Source organism: Hetaerina americana, unplaced genomic scaffold (genome assembly GCF_022747635.1).
Source record: "Hetaerina americana unplaced genomic scaffold, ioHetAmer1.1.p SCAF_4, whole genome shotgun sequence".
Taxonomy (NCBI): Eukaryota; Metazoa; Arthropoda; class Insecta; order Odonata; family Calopterygidae; genus Hetaerina; species Hetaerina americana.
In genome coordinates, this window is record NW_027286985.1 from 88375187 (window position 1) to 88397149 (window position 21963).

The window sequence follows — 21963 nt, forward strand, 5'->3', positions numbered from 1 at the left end:
AATCTTAGTTTGTGAAATAAATTAACGGTCAGCATCGTCCTCATTGAAATAGCTTTGCTTTTTAATGGAGGATAAAAGTTGAATTTAGGGATTTTCGCCAACATGGGATTACACTTGCACATTCAGATCAGCTTAGCGGCGAATTTTTTCTCCCTCTCTCTCTCTCTCTCTAGCCCCATCCAATTTCAGAATGCGTTTTTGAATTTTAGACGCGAACTTCCCTCTTGTACACCTCCAACACCATGCACTGCAGTCTCTATGGAATACTATATATGGCGCACAGTCGGTCGCCATGAAATGCATTATTTTTTCATGATTTTCTCTAATTTACAGCCTTTCAATGCATTGATATACAAACATTTGAATAAAATTTTTGTTTAATTATGAAAAAAATGGTTTTCCTCTGATTATACGAGTAGAATTTTAATTATTTAAAATTTATTCATTGCACTAATTTGACCAACCGCTATTTTTGTCAGCGTAAATGCGGGTTGGTATGTGCTTACAACATGAAAATGGCACGATTAGATGTGGGTGAGAAATGGTATTTCCATTTGATAAAAATTAATGAGATACCTGCATGGAAGTTAGATCTTTATGATGAATATTGTAATCGCATAATTTTTGCACGCAAATTCTTGAAATAACGGCAACAATTTCAAAGAAATCATAAACATTAAAAATTGCAATCAAAATTCAGAGACGAATAGGTATTTATGAAGCACGTGTAACGTTGAATCTCCCGAACATATTGCTGGATGCCTTCCTTTGCCGAGTATGTAGAGGCTATCGTTGAAATTTTCGGTAATTTATTTGGAAAAAAGTCGTTGTGGTTCAGAGTTGCAGGCACAGGGGTCACCAGAGTAGCAAAGATGATCAACCGTTCGAATTCAGTCTTTTTTTGCTAAACGCTATTGCTGGAACCGTTCGTACGAATTACTTGCAATTAAATAGTCACTCACTTATTATTTATTAGCAGTCTAGATAAATTTGGAGTAAGTCCAAGTAAAAATCCCATTTTCATCTATAAAATTGAGGTCACAACCAATCTATATAAGAGTTGAATGACCTCCTCAAATGAAAAAGTTCTGAGAAATAAGTTCACGAATGACAAAAAACAATATCCGTATAGTAATTAAAAATGTGAGTTTAAAAGGGTGTAATTAAAAGTCTTTCATTAACTCTGATATCCAAAATAACTCTACCTCTATTTAATTTTAAAATAAGGTCTGTAGAAATTCTCCGGTAGTCTCATTTTGATACTCACATTGATACCCGTTTTTTTAGTTAGTAGGAATATAGGATATTAATAATCTAATGATCGGCTGAAAACCAAACTGGTTGTATGGTTGCATTAAAATGTCATTTTTCAAGTAGAGCGGAAAACAAATATCCCCTCATTTGATTCTCACCTGCTGCAGCAAAAGAGATTGGTCAGTCATCACATTATGCAATTTATCCCTTTTTGAAGGTCCGAGAGCTTTTTTATTTCAAGTTAGTTATGTTCCCACCTAGATAACACTGCGGTTGTGTGGGATCCACGTGAGTTAGGCTTAGTTAGGAACTAAACCGAGTGCAACGTAGAGAAAATAGATCTGTGAAAATTTGTTATGAACAAGATAGCTGTGTCATGACTTTATTGGAAGAATTATAATGGCAGCGACTAGCTGATCGTAGGTTGAAATACAGGGTGGATTTACTGCGTTCATTTGAGGAAGGTTACTTATCCGACAGTCTTAAAGACAGATTACAGGCCCCGACTTACTATGGTAGATCAGATCACGTGCGTAAAATCAGGAAGATAGACTGCGAAACGGATAGATCAAAAATTTTGTTTTATTCGCCTGCAATTAGAGATTAAAATGTGAGATCGAGATGTGGCCGCGAGCGCGGGGGGTTAGTTAGTATTGGTAGTGTATGATTTGTCCATAACCTGCATAATTTTCAAAAAGACCCAGATTTTTAACACTCCTCCCCCATGATTTGAGTTTGTTCTGCCATTGAATATCCATGCATATAAGTACATTCTTTCCCGTGATCAACCTTCTTCCAGTTCCCGAACTGATATTTGTGTATAGCCGATTGCGATTGTGCATACATGGCTTGGTGACCTAGCAACCCCCGCCACACGCCCTTGCGGGGTATTATGCAGATGTAGATAAGATCCTACTATGGATCCCTCCCCGCATTATGCGATATTAACCCACATTAGATACGACCTTCCCATCCGTGAAGATGTCAATATTCTTATGGAAATACTTCTATATTCGTCACAGATTTTTGAAAAATATCGATGGATGGTTGATTGAGTGAATGTAATTTGTATCATGCATAATGGTCATTATTTATTCCCAATTAACAAAAATTTAAACATGAAAACATTCTAATGTTGCTTATTTCAACTTGTTTTGTATTTCTGCCGGTACAGTGTTGTTCACAAACTTTGGTACCTGTAACTAGTTTAATGATTTACACAGTAAAGTCCTCAAATTGAGCAAAATAAAAAAAATTTCCGTCACAATTTAAGCCATAAAGGAAAAATAAACACACCCTTAACAAGTGCATAAAAATTCAGCTGAAGTAAGGGAAACTACTCTATTTTCTGGATCACATACTAAATGCGCTTTATGGTCACTATGTCATTCGGCGCGAGAGGCATCGACGGGAATTCTCTACGGCGTGGAGTCCAATTAAAAAAACATTAAGAGACAAGTTGCCGTCAGCGTGAGTACCGCGAAAGCATAAATCGGAACTAGACGGGTTAGTCTAGAAAATAAAAACACCGCGTCTCGCTGGAAGATCCCCTCTCCAAATGGATGCTGCTTCGTGATTTTGCACGGACCGTCAACCTTCTCTATGATCTCGCGTGATATATGGGTCACGTGCCCAAATATTAAACTGCAAAACCCTCATTGGTTTAAGGCTTCGCTACGGCCTCTTAACGTGCCTATGGTATTTTAATCCAAATGAAAAACGTCTACGTTTTCATTTTATTAAATGGAGTATTTAAATATTAATGCGAACATCGATTCACACGTGATGTGGTTGATAAATGACTTGAGTTTTTCTCTTGAAGTCCGGGGATATGTCTTCGTAAAGAGCGAGATAGATGGTAACACCTCCATCCAAAATATGGCCATTTATCTTGCTCCTGTAACACCCGGTGTTGTGCGAACCCAGTTTAAAATTTTACACTTCCCAATACTGTAATTTTGAAGTGTAGAAATCATTCCGCCTTCACCGGGATTGGAACCCGGATTCTTTGATATCTGGTCAAATATTTCAGCTATCAAAGCGTCCCCTTACACTGCGAAATTTCGGTGGCTTTTATTTTTGTGATGCAACGTGTACGACTACGAATGCCTGTGTCTATGCATGTACGGTATTTGGTTACAACGTCTTTTTCCTTTCAAATCTGCCAAATTTTCGGGGTGTAAAAGGACGCCTCGGTAGTTAAACTGGTTATAGCACTCGGTTGAATATCGAAGGATCCGGGTTTTAATCCCGGTCAAGATTGAAAGTTAATGACCTTTTTATGCTTGGAAATTATGTCACCGCAATGTGCATTAACGAATGAATCCGTTAAAAGTTGCTGTTGCGGCATCTCTTGCAGTTTTTTTGCATTCCGCACTTTTTTTCTTGAATCATTGATGCGGCTCCAATAATTTAATATGCATTTCGGGCGACCTTTCATCTCCTGGATCCCCACGATTCGAAAGAAGAAGTAAATTCGGGAAATGTCCTAGTTTTTCCACCGTTCCCCTTTGCTGATACGTTTACCCCTTCACCCCCCCCCCGCCGTGATCGCGTCCATGTCCTCCCTCTCCCCACCGCACTTTTACTTCCCCTCCTCTTCTTCGCCATCAATTCAACGTCTTCACTCTCCGACGATATGAATATAGTTTCCAGAAAATTTTCTAAGGAGAAGTGGCTGGTTCCATAAGTGTGCTCTGCGACTGGGGGAAAATCCGTACCAGTAACATTTATTTTATTTATCTAACGACTTAATTTGGGCGTCATTGAGAATTCATAGTCCCTTCTTCCACCCAACCCTTATACATTACATTGAAGACAATCACGAACAGGAGGAAAACTCATCCAGGTGGGACTCGAACGCGCGACCTCTGGCTTGGTAGACTAGGGAGTTACCTAATTTTGTGACGGCCTCTTTGAATGTCGGCCCCGGGGTCAACATTCGGAAAGGGCGTCACAAAATTATTAAATGTATCGTATTTAAAGAGCAGAAATCTATATATATTCGGAAATGGCATCCAAATTATTGTGCTTTTGTAGAATTTGTCGTGTTGACTGGAGAGATTTTTCTCTTTGACCGATTCCAAATTTAGCATTTAATTGCCGGAATATTTTACTAGAGAAGGATTTATCATGTCTTTCGCTAAAGCAAGAAATAGGGAACATGAAGGTTTGGTGAGCTGTTAACCCTTCTGGATGATTATCTCCCGTTGACTCCTACATCGCTAATGTGGCACTCATTATCTTGTATTCAGTTAAATGATTGTAGCCAACCATATATATTTGATATTTACTTTCATCGATTGGAAGGAGAGTTGATGTCCCTCAATAAACAGCTGTTTGTTTCTTATACGAGGGTCATCCGGAAAGTAGTACCCGTTCGTGAAATAAAGACACAAAAGTAAATATTAACAAACATAAAAAATTTTATTTGAAAGAGGATACTTTAAACTACTTCTCAACATAATCTCCAAGCAAATTAAGGCATTTGTCATAACGTGTGACAAGTTTCTGTATTCCTGCTGCATAGTCCTTCGCCGCCAGCTCATTGAGATACGCGAGGGACCCATCTTGCACAAATTTTTGCATAATGCAGATGGTGTTTAACAATTTCATGAACAATTGTTCGAGAAACATTGGGAAAATGCTCACAGATGTCATCAATTGTGACGCGCCGATCGTTCCTCACGAATTCGTCAACTGAGCTCACCAGTTGGTCTGTAATGACAGACGGTCTCTCCGAACGCTCATCGTCGTGTGTGTTCCCCCTCCCCATGTTGAAGTTGCGACACCACCGCCGAACAGACGACTCGTCCATTACATTGTCTCCATACACCTCCTTTAATTGGCGATGAATATCACATGGGCGAACGTTTCTTGCATTGAGGAATTTAATCACTGCCCTCACTTCACAACTGGCGGCGTTCTCAATTTTTTTAAACATTGTAAACAATCACAGAAACAACACAGGCAATGCTAGCGTCACGCAACTTGGCTCAGAGAAGGCAGACAAGCCACTGAAGCTATCTGACCTCGTCCAGCGGCTACTCGCGTCGTCAGCACTTCATGCGGCACGAACGGGTACTACTTTCCGGATGACCCTCGTAGTTTGACGGCAGCCAGTTGCCAAAGCTGCTACACTTTTGTAGGATTTCGTGGGATTTATAGTCCATCTCTCGCAAGGACTCCTACTTCCCGCCATCAATTAGTGTCCTCGACCTCTGGTTGGTCCAGAATTCTCACTTGTCTTGCAGCTAACCTCTGCATATAGCAATCAGAGTCGCTTCTGCAAAGCTGGGGACGCATTAAATGGATAGGCGACGAGACTTGAAGTGCATTTTGCGAAAAGTACGAGTAATAACTTTTACGGGCTTTCTTTTTCATCACTCTTCATCTATTGTAGTCAGTTACTTGTATACCCCAGACGATACTCCAGAGAGAGACCCATGAAACTCTTTTGTGGTCAGGGGAGGCGTCAATTAAAAAGTTTGGGGACCCTTGGGCTGCATAAATGAAAACCAGAATAATTATTAGCTTCCGTGAACTTCTCGATTCTATGGAATTTTCACTCGCGCACGCTCAATTTGTGCAAACGGACTTTGTCTAGAACTACAATGACTAGCTGAAGTTGCTCCTCTGACCTTTTCCACCCAATTTAAAAGCCAACTCCATATCTCGAATTATTTTTTTGTAACCTCTACAATGATGAGAATGTCACTGCCTCAGGGAAAATTTCAATGCTTTCTGCATTATTACTCAATGCCAAGTAATTACCTCACATTTTGGAGTTAAATTGGTGAAAGTACCTTTTCTCATAATTATGTTTTATATTTGTCAAATTTTAATTCTTTTGGTTTAAGTTAACTAAAACTAGTACCTTTAATGCTGAATTAAATCACTTTTTTGATTGTTAATATGCTTTTTTTACCCTTCCATTGATTCTTGGAAATGGTCTTCTCGCCTAAACCTTTGTATATATAAGAGGGGCCGTCAAATGAAAATCGAACATTAGCCATAACACACACACAGTCCGCGCGAAAGGTGGAAACGATGTTATAATGTATCGATACTGCCATCGCTGTGGTAGAAGAACTGCATAGTGACAACTCACAGGCGCTCGCAGTTATTAGGTTATGTCCTTGTTGGTGCGCGGACGGGTCTAGTGTGTTCGTTCAGCTGTAGAAATGGAGGCAAGGAAAGAAGAGCAGAGATGTGTGGTTAGTTTTCCTGTGGCTGAGGGAGCTGGAGTACGCGAAATTCACCGTCGTATGTCTGCTGTTTATGGTGAACACTCCCTGATGAGTGTGCACGAGTGGCATAGGAGATTCCGAGAGGGGTGCACATCACTGCAAGACGATCCGCGCCCAGGACTAGCCAATGTTTCATTCGGACGAGGAAGTACAAGAGTGGGTGCTTATGTGGGTCCGTCAGCGAACTTCGCCTTTCGGCAAAACTGGAATTGATCGTTCCGTCTCCCAGGGGGATAAATGCATCAACGATTTCGGTCGTTACCTTTGAATAAAACCATTCCGCAGTGACATTGTAGCGGGTATTTGGTTTTCATTTGAATGTCCCTTACAGATTCCTGGTTTTTTTTCTTTCATGGATCCTTCAGTGGTTTCATAAATCAAATATCAAACCCTTTATTGCCATGAAAACAGTTTTCTTGTCTTCCAAGATCAATTTGAATGGGAAATTCCACCTTATATTTGTCTGTCGACGGCGATGTGATTTGGAAATAATGATAACTCATAGTACAAGGGTAGTTTAAAAGGTTCTTGAAATCACCACTAGATGTCAGCGCTAGTGCAATGAGTTTCCCACGGAGTAATAGGTAATCCTTTATGAGTAAACACGTAGCGTAAACTCGTATAAACTTGGAATACGATAGAAAATCAAACATCAATTTCATTGGCTATGTAAGCAATTTTTTCTTTTGTTCTATTCTTACCGAGATGGGCAATAATTGTTGCCATTAAATCATTGCTGTTCACTCCCTCCCATTGACTTACTCATGTCCCCCTTTCTTCTTCTTTCTCCCCCTTCCTTCCCCTCCTCACTATCTGGGCACCACCATGCGCCCCACTCACTTGCCTCTCCCCCTCTCTCTATTGTATTTACATACTCTTTGTATTCAACGATTCGGTGTAAATTTTACAAATAGAGTGCAAGCCATTTGCACTAACGTGGTGTGTTGAAAGTGAACGGTAGCTTTTCAGCGGGGCTACTGAATCTGTCGAAAAGGATAACACTTGAAACATCTGGCATTTTAAAAGATATACTTTAATAGTATTTGCAACATTTTAGGATTTCACTTATTGAAGCGATTGTTGCATTTCCCTATTTTTTACTTCATTGATTTCTTTCATATCTTTATGCAAGAAAAACACTGCGATACCATTGTGGGAGAGTTAGGACGCCATCCCTTATCGTGTCAATTCAAGTGAATGCGATGATTTCGTTATACGGATTTCAGATTGCCCATCTGTGTTTCTTTAAGATGTCTGTTGATTTTCATGGTGTTCCTTAGATTAACCGTTTCTTAGCCTCATATCGCCTTTTCTGCGAGAGAGGAGAAATAGTAATGTGTGAAGTAGCCCTGTCTAGAGTGTGTTCCTCTTATTCAAATTAAATTTATTCGTTCAACCATTTTAGTGATGATTTTTCGATGTCAGGAAGGATACTAATCCCAGACCTTTTAATTCTCTGGTATCAAGAGTCTTCTAGAGTTTCACCAACCTTTCTACAAAATTTAATTTTACTTGTTGTCCTCATCTTTAGAGGGACTCGCTTCTGATTTTTTTTCAAGTTTTTCCGTCGAAACTGACTCCGAGTTGACACTCGTCTTCAAGAAAGTAAAAACCCTTCGCACACAGATATCAGATATGCACCCTTGAAAATTGTATTCAAGGGTCGATGGTGTTAAATAAGGAAAGAATAGCAAAATTATTTTTTCATATTAATGGATTGCGTTTTGTACTCTTGCCCAAAGTTTCGTCGAGCGCAGCGGAATCAGAAGTTATGTTCTTTCAGTGTTCACTTTCTTCGCATCTTATAACTTTTCCGTAAAGTATTCATTTTGCATTTCATATTAAATGTCTGCGTCGATTAAAGAGGGTGAGAGGATACATCAGGGGATGTCGTCGATCATAACGAGAAATATTTGTCCGCAATTAGTAATTTTAATTAACGTGTAAAGTTAGTAGAGTTTGAATCGAGTGCAGGAAGTAAAATGTTTGCATCTTTCAATTTTTTTAAGAGACTACAACTTCAAAAATGTTATTCCCAATTTCTATTGTTGATTCTCCTCCTGATTTTGCTTGAATAAATTTTCAATTAAACCTCGAAATATATCTGAAAACAATTTGGATACTGTTAAAATGTTTTCTCTTATCACTGTACCCACATTATTGTATGAACATCATATAGCTATGCATAAATTATTCTTCGGATAGAATGGTTTAATTATTATTTGGTTCTCAGAGTACTCCTAAATAAAAAAAAATTTTTATGATGAAATGAAACTATTTTGGTTTAGTCGTTCTGTAATCAAGCATGAGTACTCGAATCCATAAAATACGAGTATATGTTGTTTACGAATTTGACCCAGTTCTGCCTATGTGAGCGGGCCATCCTTCTTGACTGAGAGTAATTAAACATTTATTGGTCCCATCGTATACCAGTCAATTGCAGTTTGAACGCGGATATCTGTTGGCCCCTTCATGTGATCCAATTACCCCACGACATCGTCTTTCCTTCCTCATATCTCAACCCGGGTGTTTCCTTTCCATTTAAAAAGTATCCCGTAATCTCCTGAGCCCACAATCCATATTTCTGTGGCAAAAATTATGGTACGCAAACAATTCATCTTCACCAGTATTAATTATTTATATGATTGTGTGAAAATGTCTCCATTCTACTCTTATCTCGACGAATCTATTCTTCTCTTTCACGTCTTCCATTATGTACACGTCTCATGACCTGTCTTATATGGGGTGTGACAGTCACGTCGTTAGTTTCCGCTCAATTTCCATTTCGCCATTGTCTTCAGATCTGTGAAATTCCTCATCCATTTCTTTTTGTTCTATTTCAAGCCATCACTAGGATATTCGGCGCTAAGCATGTACCATCAAAAATTCGGTTTCTCTTTATTTTTAGTCACTATATGTATATATAGCAACTATCAACTTTATATATATATATATATATATATATATATGTATATATATATAAAGTATTCTAATAATACATATATCTTGACTAGTACAGGTACATGCACTACGGTATCTTAGTGAGCTATACTTTTCCACGCCCACGAGAGGAGCTGTGCGTCACAAGGACTATAACCAAAGCTAAGATGAAGACAACATATTTTACGTAGGATAACTCGCATGAAAAAGGAAAATAATTTACCTCCCTATTGCGGCCGGATAGTGTTAATTAAATCCCTTAAAGCTCGTTGAATAAATAGCAACGTAATGGCATGTCTTTTCCGTACTTAATATCTAATTTTACTGTCATAATCTCTCCTATCGTATTACGATTGAGCTAATAATACATTTACAGCATTATCACCGAAGAGACATCCTTCTAATTTATGCAAGAGTTTTAATCTGTAGTTTAACCGTAAGGAATTGCTTTTTTTCCAAAAATACATCACTACGCACTTTTTTAAGTCTACTGTTAATTGCCAAGTATTGCACTGACATTTATAGCATTAATGTCGTTTGATAAAACAGCTTTATCCTCAGGATTATGAATATCTATGTAAAACACTGCATAGTTGGCAGATATATGTGTCTAGCTATACACTAACTATTTAATGGCATTCTTGTAAAATATAATTTAAAAAAGTTGTGAATTTAACAGTTGAGACAGAAATATTGTTAATTGGAAAGTTTTATTATTCTTTTGAGGAACGCTTACTTTAAATCACTCCTCTTTGCCTCTTCAATGGACTTCTTTCTTTGGCAAATTCCTCTAGAACTTAGGTCGTATGACAGTTTGCATATTTGATCAGCATCTTTCAAACGTAGCACCGCGTAATCACTTGTTTCAATCTTCTGTTCCCTATTTGTGCCACCGCCAACTTCCCTCATCCGTAGGGTGAGAGTTGTTCCCGATTGTAATCCACCCGTGTCTAGGGAAGACACCAGCGATTTACCCACGATCCGCGCCGTCTTCACCACCCCCGTGCTCGGAGAAGACAGATATGGAGAGAGAGAGAGAGAGAGAGAGAGAGATGGGGTGGATCCAATCTAAAGATTAGACTGGAATCTGGAGCCCTGAAGGCGATTTTTAAGATTAATTGACAGTCAGGGAATATACGTCCTCAGCATCAGAGCTGAGAACGTCGACTCTCGTGATTCTCGGTCGCAATTATAACTATAGGAAAAGCGGAAATTTAAAATCTGTCATGCGTAAAATCTGGAAAGTAAGAAATCTTTGCACATATTTCCTTCTTTTTTACGATTTTTGCGATGAAAAGGGAGGCGGACAATGTTTCAACGCGCAAAAGTTTCGGTACACTTGCCGTATGGCATTTATTTCCCCTTCTTCAACAATGGCCGTTGTACAGTCAAAATAATAGCACTCTAAAAAAGTGCACGCCATAAACCACATAATGCCTGGGCCTCGCGAAAGACAGAGAGGGTTTATGCCACGAAAACAAATAGAAAAATAATCTTAGTGGCATTTATTTCGAGGGACGCGTGGGACGCTGGTCGCGTGATCGGAGGCACTGTTATGGATCTGTTTGCACATCCCTACGGATACTAGTTCATAGTAAACACTGCATTGAACAGGCTTTCTACCTGATGTATAGTCCGTATGCAATAACCTGGCCAGTTGCGTCACGTGAGAGGTGATATAAGTCATAGAGAAGGGGAAACTTGTGACTTGTGCGGACGAACCAAGCTTCATGAACAGTGGCTGATTTTGGGACCGGACGAGTCCAAGTTATGGAATCCGGCCCAATCGGCGGGAGTGTATTTCGCAGACTTGAATTGTTATATGTAAACAAGATCATCCACGCGTGGTTAGAGAGCAGGAAGATTGATTCACCACTGATCCTCCCTTCCCTTAACTCTTCCGCATTTTAGATTTCTGTCCGTTTATGTCTCTCTTTTCCGACTAAGTATTACGTTACCCATTATATGAGACGGACTAGTCCTACATGCGCAGTAGCCTTCCGAGTTGGCCATCCTATCTTGGCTATACCCATTTAATGAGGTTTTATACTCAAAGAAAAACATACCGAGTTCTCTCAGTTTTGTGGAGGGGAATATTTAAAAGGAGATGTATGCTTAGAGCACAAGGTATATGCAGATTCGTACTAAGGACTTCAGTCTCTCTGTTTCATGGTAATGGATGGCAATTGCCCCGTTCATCCCGGGATCCTCACGAAGTTGGATTGATTGCCGAATTATATCGCGTGCAGCGTAGAGGAGCCAGATTTGCAAAACGCTGATATGTGTATGATAAATGGAGTAGCCCATCTAGATTATTAGGGGAATTAGGTTGAGAATCTCTCAGGAAGCGAAGGTAAATTATAGATTAAATCTCATGAATTGGTTGCATGATGCCGAGAATGCATTATTAGTTCCATCGTACCACGGTAGGAGACATCATGCCAATAAAAATGTAGAGATTAAGCGTATCCGACCGCGCAAAGGGAGGAGATTAATTTGCGTCAAAAGTAGCCTGGTGTGTAATCAGCCTCTACCACACACTCCATTATTACATATTACCTACAAGACACCGCAAGGGTGTGTGGCAGGGGTTGATTATACACTGGACTGTTTTGGTCGCAAAATACTTTTCCCCTAAGGCAAGGACGGATAACATTATTATGATCCCTTATCGTTCGTGGGAAAAATAACATATTAAATCTGTCTGTTCTACCCTATCGGTGACTTGCAGGATACCATGTGTGTTCAGTTTACCCTGGAAGTATTTGGCTCGACAACCGGAAGACGAAATGCACGTCGCGGCCAGAAAGTCTCCAAGTATCGCCCTCCAAAGCTTCTCTTCCCGACACTTCTCCCTTCAGGAGTCCACCCTGAGCTTCTCGACGATCTTCTTATTTGGATCCATCGGAGAGAGAAAGTGGGAGGATCTTTGTAGGGGCCTCCCCTTGAATAATACTCTCTCCATCCAACTCTGCCCCCAGAGGAAAGATGAGAGAAATAGGTGTCTTCTCCCCCTGCCCCGCTCAGAGCAGAGTTCAATTTGCATAGTACGCAAGCCTCCCACTTTCACTCCGGATACTGTTGTCATTCCAGATGAACCGTTGTGATTGAATCGCGCTGATCGATCCATGCTCCTCGTTCGCACAATCTCGCGTGAAACGCGAGCATGCGATTTCGCGTATTCGAGATCATTACCCAAGTTTGATGATTCGCACAGGCTAAATTTGCATCTTGATGAAATGATGATATCTTATTTTTCATCATACGTATTGTACTATAGGGAAACGAATCCGCTTTCTTGCAGAAGAGATTCTTTGAATTAACTATTTTGCTAAGTATATCCGACTAAAAGTCTATCTACTTTTATTTCAATCTTTAGGGATTTCGCTTCCCAAAATACGTATAATAATCTACCATGTCAACTGGCTTCATTTTTGTTTCCTAATGTTATTGTCACTCTCAGCCTTCCTTCCCCGGATCATTGCCTTGATTTCGCATTTGGTTACACTTGTAATACTCAAACTGCAACTGAAGTGTAGATGTTTCTATCAGGTAAGTAATCACATCCACCAATGATTAGAATTACTAGATTTGTGACCCGTGGGTAATGGTGACTTTCGAAGTGGTGATGCTCTATTCCTTGGAAAACCGAAGTGAATTAGACGCATTAGGTAAATTTGTTTAAAAAAAGCCCGAGTTTGAGGCATTGCTTGACGAAGACTTTTTCCACTCTGGCCATTCCGGGCCACGAAGCCATCCTCATCGGTATCAATCCCTCCACCACTCTTGACTTCCCTCGTAAACGCTTGTTGGCGGTTATGCTTTTGAAAATCTGCAAAAAATATGTTTTGTCATTCGTTACTTGTTTCGCACGTGAATGATCACCACGATTCTGTGTGTAACGAAGTTCATACCTTCCTTCAACCCAGTAATACGCGTATTCTATGCCTGCATGGGCTCACTGAAATTAACTCAATGGTGTGAGATAGATAACAGAATCGCCATTGAAGAGGAAATGATAATGGAAAAGAGTTCCGAGGATCGCATGACGATGGTGGAAGCTTTTAATTTGTTTCGAACCTATGTAAATGATCCTCCTATCTCTGATTCCGTCATCTATTAATCCAGTCTCATATCAGCAACTCAATCAACATGTTGGTATACGGCCTTCGGAAGATCAAGAAAAGCAGGGAGAAATGTATAACTCTGGACGGTAACTATGTGGAGAAGTTATAAGAACAGCAAATAAATTTTCAACCTCGATTATTTTTAGTGATGATTAAAAGATTACGATACCCCCTCATAAGTAGGACTCGAATTAATTGATCTAGCTTCATCTTTTACCTCCCCTCCAAAAGTCTATTTTTAAAACATTTTCCCTCCGCAATTTCGAAAATCCTCTTCTTTCTGACGATCCTTAACCAAGATTCGGAAGTATTAAAGTGAGACTTTCCATTCGGTCATAATTGTTTTAACGAATACGAATCAGGATTCTCTGCTTCGAATTCTCCGAGGGATGAAACTTTATCTCGGCCATCCATTAAAACGTTCCTGTCCATCAAAACAGCGCGTTGGAGGATCTCTCAAATGGGTACCCACCACAAGTTTTCACGAATTTTTCCCCCTTTTCCCTCTCTCCTCCCTCCCTTTCTGCTCTAGTGGCTCGCGGCTTAATGAAAACTGCCGCCGCTGCGAGTGCTCCTCCGGGAGCGTGAGCGAGATTTCTTTCACGGTCCGCAGCGCGTGTCGCCCTCGACTCATTTTCCCGAGTAATTTTAATCCATAAAAACCACTGAGATATGATGCTTTGCACGCCCGAGTGATTAATTGCGCTCCCGAGCGAAATTGATGCCCCGCTGCCAGTGAATCACACAAAGACCCGAAATGTGCCAATGATGCCTCACAGAATCTCCAAAACAGTGGCCGTCAAGGCTTACGTGTAAACTCAAACAGTTCCCTTTGAGAAGTTAAAAATAACGTCACCTGAGCGGAACGACAATTTACGGAGAGATGTGAAATGTTTTCGGTATGAAATCGTGAAAAGGCTCAGTGGAATATTTTTTCACGCAACTCCGCCAAGGAGGACAAAGGCTAGTTTTTCAAGACACCTGTTTCTTGACAAAAGCCAAATAAACATCTGGGCTACTGACAGGTCGACCAAATCGATTGGGAGTCTACCTTTTGGATGTTTTTTTGGAAAGATTGAGATGCATGTCTGAGAACACTTTTTTCACTACTGAGTAGCCACAGTCCACATAATTGGTTCACAGGCGTGCCAGTATGTATGAGTGGATGTTGCAAATAAGTTAATAGATAGGAATAAGATTCCAAGATAAGAATCAAAGATTCCTAAATATATATATATATATATATTAATATATATATATATATATATATATATATATATATATATATATATATATATATATATATATATATATATATATATATATCAATGTATAATATATATATATATGTTTGTGTGTAAAAATATCTTCGAAATGGAAGGCTCTTCGGCGACGCACAAATATATAAAAACACAGATGCAGAATTTTTAAACCATAGAAACACAAACAAGGGACACTCACATATGTTATTTTGACGTTTCGACGGCTCGACCGTCGTCTTCAGAATCTCTCAGATAAAACACAAAATAAAACAGGTAACACATAACACATAGAGGACACTCACATTGTAGATTGTTTGAGCTTTCGGAAAATTTTCAGTCTTACTTGAAGAAGGCCTCGGTGAAGGCTCGAGGGCACGAAGCCTATTGCTCTCGTGAGTGCTTCTATTGATATATATAGAAATAAATAAATAAATATATATATACATATATATACATATATATATACATATATATATATATATATATATATATATATATATATATATATATATATATATATATATATATATATATATGCTACTTCGATGCTCGATATTATTTTTCAACATAGAGAAATCAACTATGGAATACATTTTATCTTAGTTAAGGCGTATAAATTAATCAGTTTATTTTTCCCAATTGTGTACAAAAAAGAATTTATCAATATAAATTGTATAAAATAAAAGGTATTCAATGAGCCATTGTATAAATAAATATTTTTTTAGAAATACCACCTTAATCCATCAAATAAAACTTATTATAAAATGAATAGCATAATTATTCTCGTACCCTTGGCATTTATTTTTAATCTGTTTATTCTTAATAAATAATGATGGTAAGTATCATTGAGAGGGTATTATTAAATGGAAATATAATACTTATTTTTTTAATGCAGTTTTAAATACGTGCTAAATCTTAAATATTTTTTTTAAGACTATCATATAATTTGCAACGCATGAAGTAATTTGCATGATACATCTGTTGATAAAAATTTTAACTTGAGTTCAAGCCTTTTATAACTCCTTATTAGATTGTTTATTTTCTTATATTATGCGGAAATATTCTTTTCATAAACATTTAAAATAAAGGTCCGTAACTGTATGTAAGGGAACAGAAATAATTCACCGCATTACCGCGTTTACGCTGTGAATACTCAGCCAGAGTCCTCTGCTGAGTATTTATTGCGTACTTGCAAAATTCAGAATGGACTTTGTCGATGAGAGAAGTGTAATAAGACATTAAGTAATAACTTTTCCTGAAAAAGTTTTTGCCAAGTAAGCCCATATAACTATCTCTCTCTCTCTTTCTCTCTCTGAGGGCGAAGGAAAATAACGGAATTGTGTAGTCACTTATAATAATGGAAGGAAACGAAATGTTTTTTTAATATTAAAAGACCTCTTATGTCTTTAATTACAGGGGTTCATCAAGATCTACAAGCAGTTCTTCCCTCAAGGAGACCCTACGAAGTTCGCGTCACTCGTCTTCAGGGTATTCGATGAGAACAATGTAAGTAATGCCCTGAGGCTGCCCGTTAGCGCGATGCAAGCCAACAATGGATGCTACGCCCCTGGAAAACACTGACCCGAAAAACACGCTTTCTCCAGAGGCGATTTTAATATTAAAATGAAAATGCCATTGTCTTGAGATCTTGAATATCTTATTAGGAGTTTAAACCTGAAATTTACGTCGCCAAAAACGTTAAGTAAGTTTAACTTTTTCCGATCTCATGATCAATTTGTTTTTACTCCCTTAACACGAATTAGTCCGTTTTATTAATTGAGTAAGTTTAATGGGCGACCTTTTAAAAAAATTATTTTTTTAAACTCTTTTGAATAATAGTAATTTGATGAATATATTATTAAATGACATGCCACTCACATTTCTAAGTTAGTGACACCCATCTTCCTACTTCAGGCAGTATGGTGCTTTGCCAAAACAAATTACCTTGAATTGCAAATTGAGCAATTCCTTTTACTAATGCTCTTAAAAGCTATTGCTTGAAAGCTTAGTAGAAAATAGTTTGTCTTCAGCTTCTTGATTTCTATTTAATTACTACTGCTGATTTTCCACCTGATCCCAAGAATTTACTGATTCATTAAATGATATCATGCAACTATTGGTAACTGATATAAAATGTGTCAAATACTATTTTTACAAGGTCATTTAGAGGTGCAATACCTACAGCCAAATTAATCATTCTTTTATTAAAAAATAAGAAAATTAAAGCAAATTAATAAATCGTTGAAGTGAATCGAATAATCTATTTGCTGGTTCTCTCAACGGCTTCAACTTCAAGTCCTCGATTGTTGGCTGTGAGTATTTTCTGTCGGTAATACTTTAGCATCCAGTGGGGTGCTACCCTATCAAACATGTTTCCTCTTAAATTTGAACTTTGAAATTTTTTCATGACCTACTCCCGTTGAAAGGCATACATCATTCTGAGCTTTTGGTACTTAATAATTTTCAATTAAATTCCAAAAGATAACTGAGTCGTCCAAAGTGGAACCTTGTCGTCAAATCTCTGGAAAATTTAATTAAGTTAAGATTAGTAGTTAGGTTCAGAAGTACCTGCCACTATTCATAAAAGCATTCATAATCAGCAAAAGTCCTAATAAATAATTTTTGATTATTGAAAATAAAATAATTTAACTTTTTGTCCGTAGTATTTTCATTCTGTTAAACATAGATTTTTTTGATAGATTGACTCGCGAGTTACCTTTGCTATATTCCCTTCGAATATAACAAATGTTACCCTGCCGTACGGTGCAGTGTATTGCTTATATAATTCGTTTAGTGAGGTGTGAACCAATCCAATCTCATTCACATGCATCATAAACAATAACTGCATAAGCCTTGTACCATTTCAATAGTCATGCTATTCAGTTAATTTTCCTTTAGAAATAAAAGATTCAAAACCTGAATCTCGTGACGCTGTTATGGATGAAGTGACCAGGGTCCAGAAACTTTTATTTTCCTCTCTTCTCTAGAGTTCAGAAAATTTGGCTCTGGAGAAAAGCTTCACAACCCGTAAAAAAGAACTGTAAATCAGAATTTTTTGCCGACCCAGCGGCTTTACATAATTTACATAATATAACCTTAATATAATTAGAGGGTATATTGGTATGTAAAGTAAGACAATTTACAATGATAATATCATTTGATGTAAATAATAATATTAATAATTACGAAAAAATAGAACTTTTTGAGTGTCCATATTTTTGATAAGCTAAGCTATGGATGACGTTAATTTGGCTAGACTGAAGATAATTTTTGTCTGATGAAAAAACTACAGATAAACATAATATATGCATGTTTATTGCAATCAATTACTATGTCAATAGTGCAAATCGCTGACGTAGTTTTTGAAAGTTTTATATTAATTTTTATTTTTCCCCATTTTCATTAACGAACGATAGCCGTGGAACCCTTTAGCAAAAATAAATTATAGAATCAGCTATTCCGTTTGTAGAATAACATTATTGTACATTGATGATCCACAAATTATGATATCCCAAATAATCAAAATCTAATTTCAAAATTAAAATCGAATCTATCCCAACTAATTAATATTCATAGCTATGTTCTGTGGTTAAATTTCAATGAAAAACTTCATTTCGCTTCATGGCTCATAAATTGTGCTGGTATTTTCGGTGGTTGACTAGTTATATCCTCAAACGTTTCAACTGTCCAGTCAAGATTGGTTTTAACGTTACTCAAAATAACGTTTCCATAGCGAACAGAAAGTCACAAGGGCCGTGTTAACTCATTTGATGGAAGCAAATGGGGAAAGATAGAAAAGGGTTGACGGAAGGCTAGAAAATTTGTAAACCGCTACCACGAATATCAACTATTATAAGCATTATTTCCATCACCGTATAATAGTGCACCCACTGTGTAGGGTTTAAAATTTCACTGATTGATCTAAAATTATATATCATGTAAATGGCCACCCTGAGGCATAAACAGAATCAATCTAACCTCTATTAAATTCGGCTGCGTAGGTTTTCGCGGCGGTGGTTTGAAGTAGGTTTGAAGTGGTTGATTGTCGGGTTTCACCGCGTCGTTGTTTGATTCAGACAACAGTTTCGCCGAAGTTGCATTCGGCGTCTTCAGGTCGAAGATGAGGGACTCGGAATTTTGCCACCCTTATATAGGTGGTCCCGTCTAGTGGCTGCTCCCTGATTGGTCCGTTCCCGGAGAACTCTCTTCCACGCGTTGTGGAGATGGTAGCCTTCATCTCTGTTAATTTTCTCCGGGTTTTTTGTGAACTCAATTGCTTCCCTAATTAAACGCGGGTAGTATCTACTCTCCTTGGCTATGATGTTTGCTTTTTGGAATGAAATCTCGTGACCGGGTTCACTCCATTGGTGTTCTGAAATGGCCGACAGGTGAAACTGTTTTTTTGTGGTTGCCCGGAGGTGTTCCTTTATCCGAACTTTCAATGAGCGGCATGTTTCCCCGATGTAGGCTTTCCCACATGAACAGGGTACTTGGTAGACCCCTTCATATAAGTCTTTCGGAATTTGGTCCTTCGGTCCAGGGAGAGCGTCGGCTATTTTCTTGGTGCAGTTAAATCTTGTCACCACGTCATGTTTTTTTTTCAAAAAACCCGGAGAACATTAACAGAGATGAAGGCTACCATCTCCACAACGCGTGGAAGAGAGTTCTCCGGGAACGGACCAATCAGGGAGCAGCCACTAGACGGGACCACCTATATAAGGGTGGCAAAATTCCGAGTCCCTCATCTTCGACCTGAAGACGCCGAATGCAACTTCGGCGAAACTGTTGTCTGAATCAAACAACGACGCGGTGAAACCCGACAATGCAGAGTACCTCTATTAAATTCATTTTTCGTTTTTGTATTTATTTTAGGAATTTATATCGTTCATTTCAAAAATAGTCATTTTTACCATTTTCAAAGATAGGGAATTTCATCGATTCACAGTTTTAGTTTTAGCCAGTTTCACTGTTTACACACTACAGTTCATGAACTAAAGTTGCTTTCGTTGAGTTGTACATGAAAAGATGATTTTTATCATTATCAAATACATTAAAACTGAAAAGGTCCATATCATATATATATATATATATATATATATATATATATATATATATATATATATATATATTTCTCTTCTGTACCGGTCACCTTGAGAAGCCACATTCAATCAGAGCCTTTTCTTTTGTATTCAAAGGGTATGAGTCCGTCATTTTATAAACCCATGACTGCGATACTCTTCCTCTGATCTTTCGGTACAGAAATAAAAATGTCGAACAGGCATTAAACTTTTTCTGTATTTGTTTTTAATTGTATATAAATATTACAAAGCATACCTAACAGTCAAACGCAATCTATTTATTTGATTTGAGTATGTAATTTCACTATGCGAAAATGTCAGCCGGGTAGGAGTTAAAATGAAGCTCCAAAACCTTATTGATGCGAATAAATTGGAGACCGTAAAGCTTGTAATATAATGGTTCCACCTAGCGCTTTTTACGATCAGAATCCCAGGTGAAAAGGAAAAGCAATTCTACGAATAATTTTAACGAAAAAATTGTGGTAAATCACACCCATGCGCAAATCTATTCAAATGTTAGCATTCATTAGGAAAAGAGGAAAAGGCCGTTCAGTTGTTTCCCCACGCAGTGCAAAATTCCTGTCTATCGGCAAAATATGTCTCATTCACTTTTAATGGATCCTAGATATTATGATGATTAATGCCTTAGCGAGATTTTTTATGGGATGTGCTTCGCTAGAATAGCGTTCCATCTTCTCGAGTTATCAAGTGAGACAATGCGGCGAAATGAGTTATTTCGGGCGAATCCCTTTCGCCGCCTCGACGTCTCTCGCAAAAGTTAACGACGGCGATAAGACCCTCGGCTAGGGGAGTTCGGAGATGGGGATCGACGAGGAGAATTCGATGCCGTATTGAATCGACGCGTCCTTCCCAAGCGAACGTCAACCCCCCGCCCTCCTACCCCCCCCCACACCTCCCCGGTCCCCTCACCCTCGCGGCAAGCAAACACAAGTTCCCTTTTCTCCACTCTCAAGATACTCCGAAATGCTATCTCGGGCGGAGCGCTCGAAGAGTACTCAGAACAGGGTGGCTATTGCCCTCGAGTATACCAGCTCTCACCACCACCTCATCTCTTCGCCCCATCCTTTCCCCCTCCTCCGTCTGGCAAACCTAGCTACTCAGTTCGGGTACCAATAGAGCAAGCAACTGACCCGCCCCTCCCCCGTACACATCTCTTCCTCGTAGTCTCCACTCTCACACCCATAGAGTATATCCGTCTGCCTGTCTGATCCTCCTTAAATTCCCCCTTCTATTCCTCTATCTCTTTCTATCCATCGCTTATCCTGACGCTGTTCTCTCCGCAGGATGGATCTATCGAGTTCGAGGAGTTTATCCGGGCACTGTCCATCACGTCCAGGGGCAATCTGGACGAGAAGCTTCACTGTAAGTACTTATGTTTCGAACCGGATCCCGCGAGGGTGATACTCAATGTCTGCCTGCGAGGGAATGTGTGTGTGGATGTGTTTGTGCATGCGCTCATGTGTGTTTGGATGGGCGTGAGCGTGTTCTCTGGGCGATCAAAGGAGATTTCCAACCGTTCCGTTGGCGTTTGGAGGATATCTCGAGTTGAGCGGACCCTCCATCACTCTTTACAACCCTTTCGGCGAGGGAAAGAATTACTACCCTTTTTCCTTATTTTATTTCTTTTCTTTGATGCTTGAGAGCGAAAAAATACAGCAATGGCATGAATGGAAACTGGAAACTATAAACTACGAGAGACCACGTAAAAAATTACATATTGAAACTAAATAAATCAGACTAGCCCTTTTAATTCTTAAGCCAGTAATTGGTCAGCACAGCAAAAAATTGCTAAATTAAGGTGAAGTTTCGATGGCGATCGTACATTTTCATACGCTGAATTGTATCAAGAGACATAAACTTATGGTCACATTTCTCTGCAAATTACAGTTGCACTCGGATGTGTGAAGGAAATTCCATCAGCAGTTCGTTTTCAGCGATTTTATGCCTCAAATTCTCGGTGAGTTGTTAGAATGGTAGTTCCAAACAATAAGATAACAATAAAATACGAGTATGAGGACGTTTTGACTTGAAA

The 21963-nt window shown here is 38.7% G+C and overlaps 1 protein-coding gene across 1 annotated transcript in view; it reads left to right on the plus strand.

The window, feature by feature from the left end:
* Positions 1-21963, plus strand: part of LOC139692504 (frequenin-2) — a 100884-nt gene that overhangs the window by 35317 nt on the left and 43604 nt on the right. Inside the window, exons 3-4 of the mRNA XM_071590723.1 lie at positions 16249-16338; positions 21215-21293. Coding sequence (XP_071446824.1) covers positions 16249-16338; positions 21215-21293 — 169 coding nt within the window. The remainder of the gene's footprint in view (positions 1-16248; positions 16339-21214; positions 21294-21963) is intronic.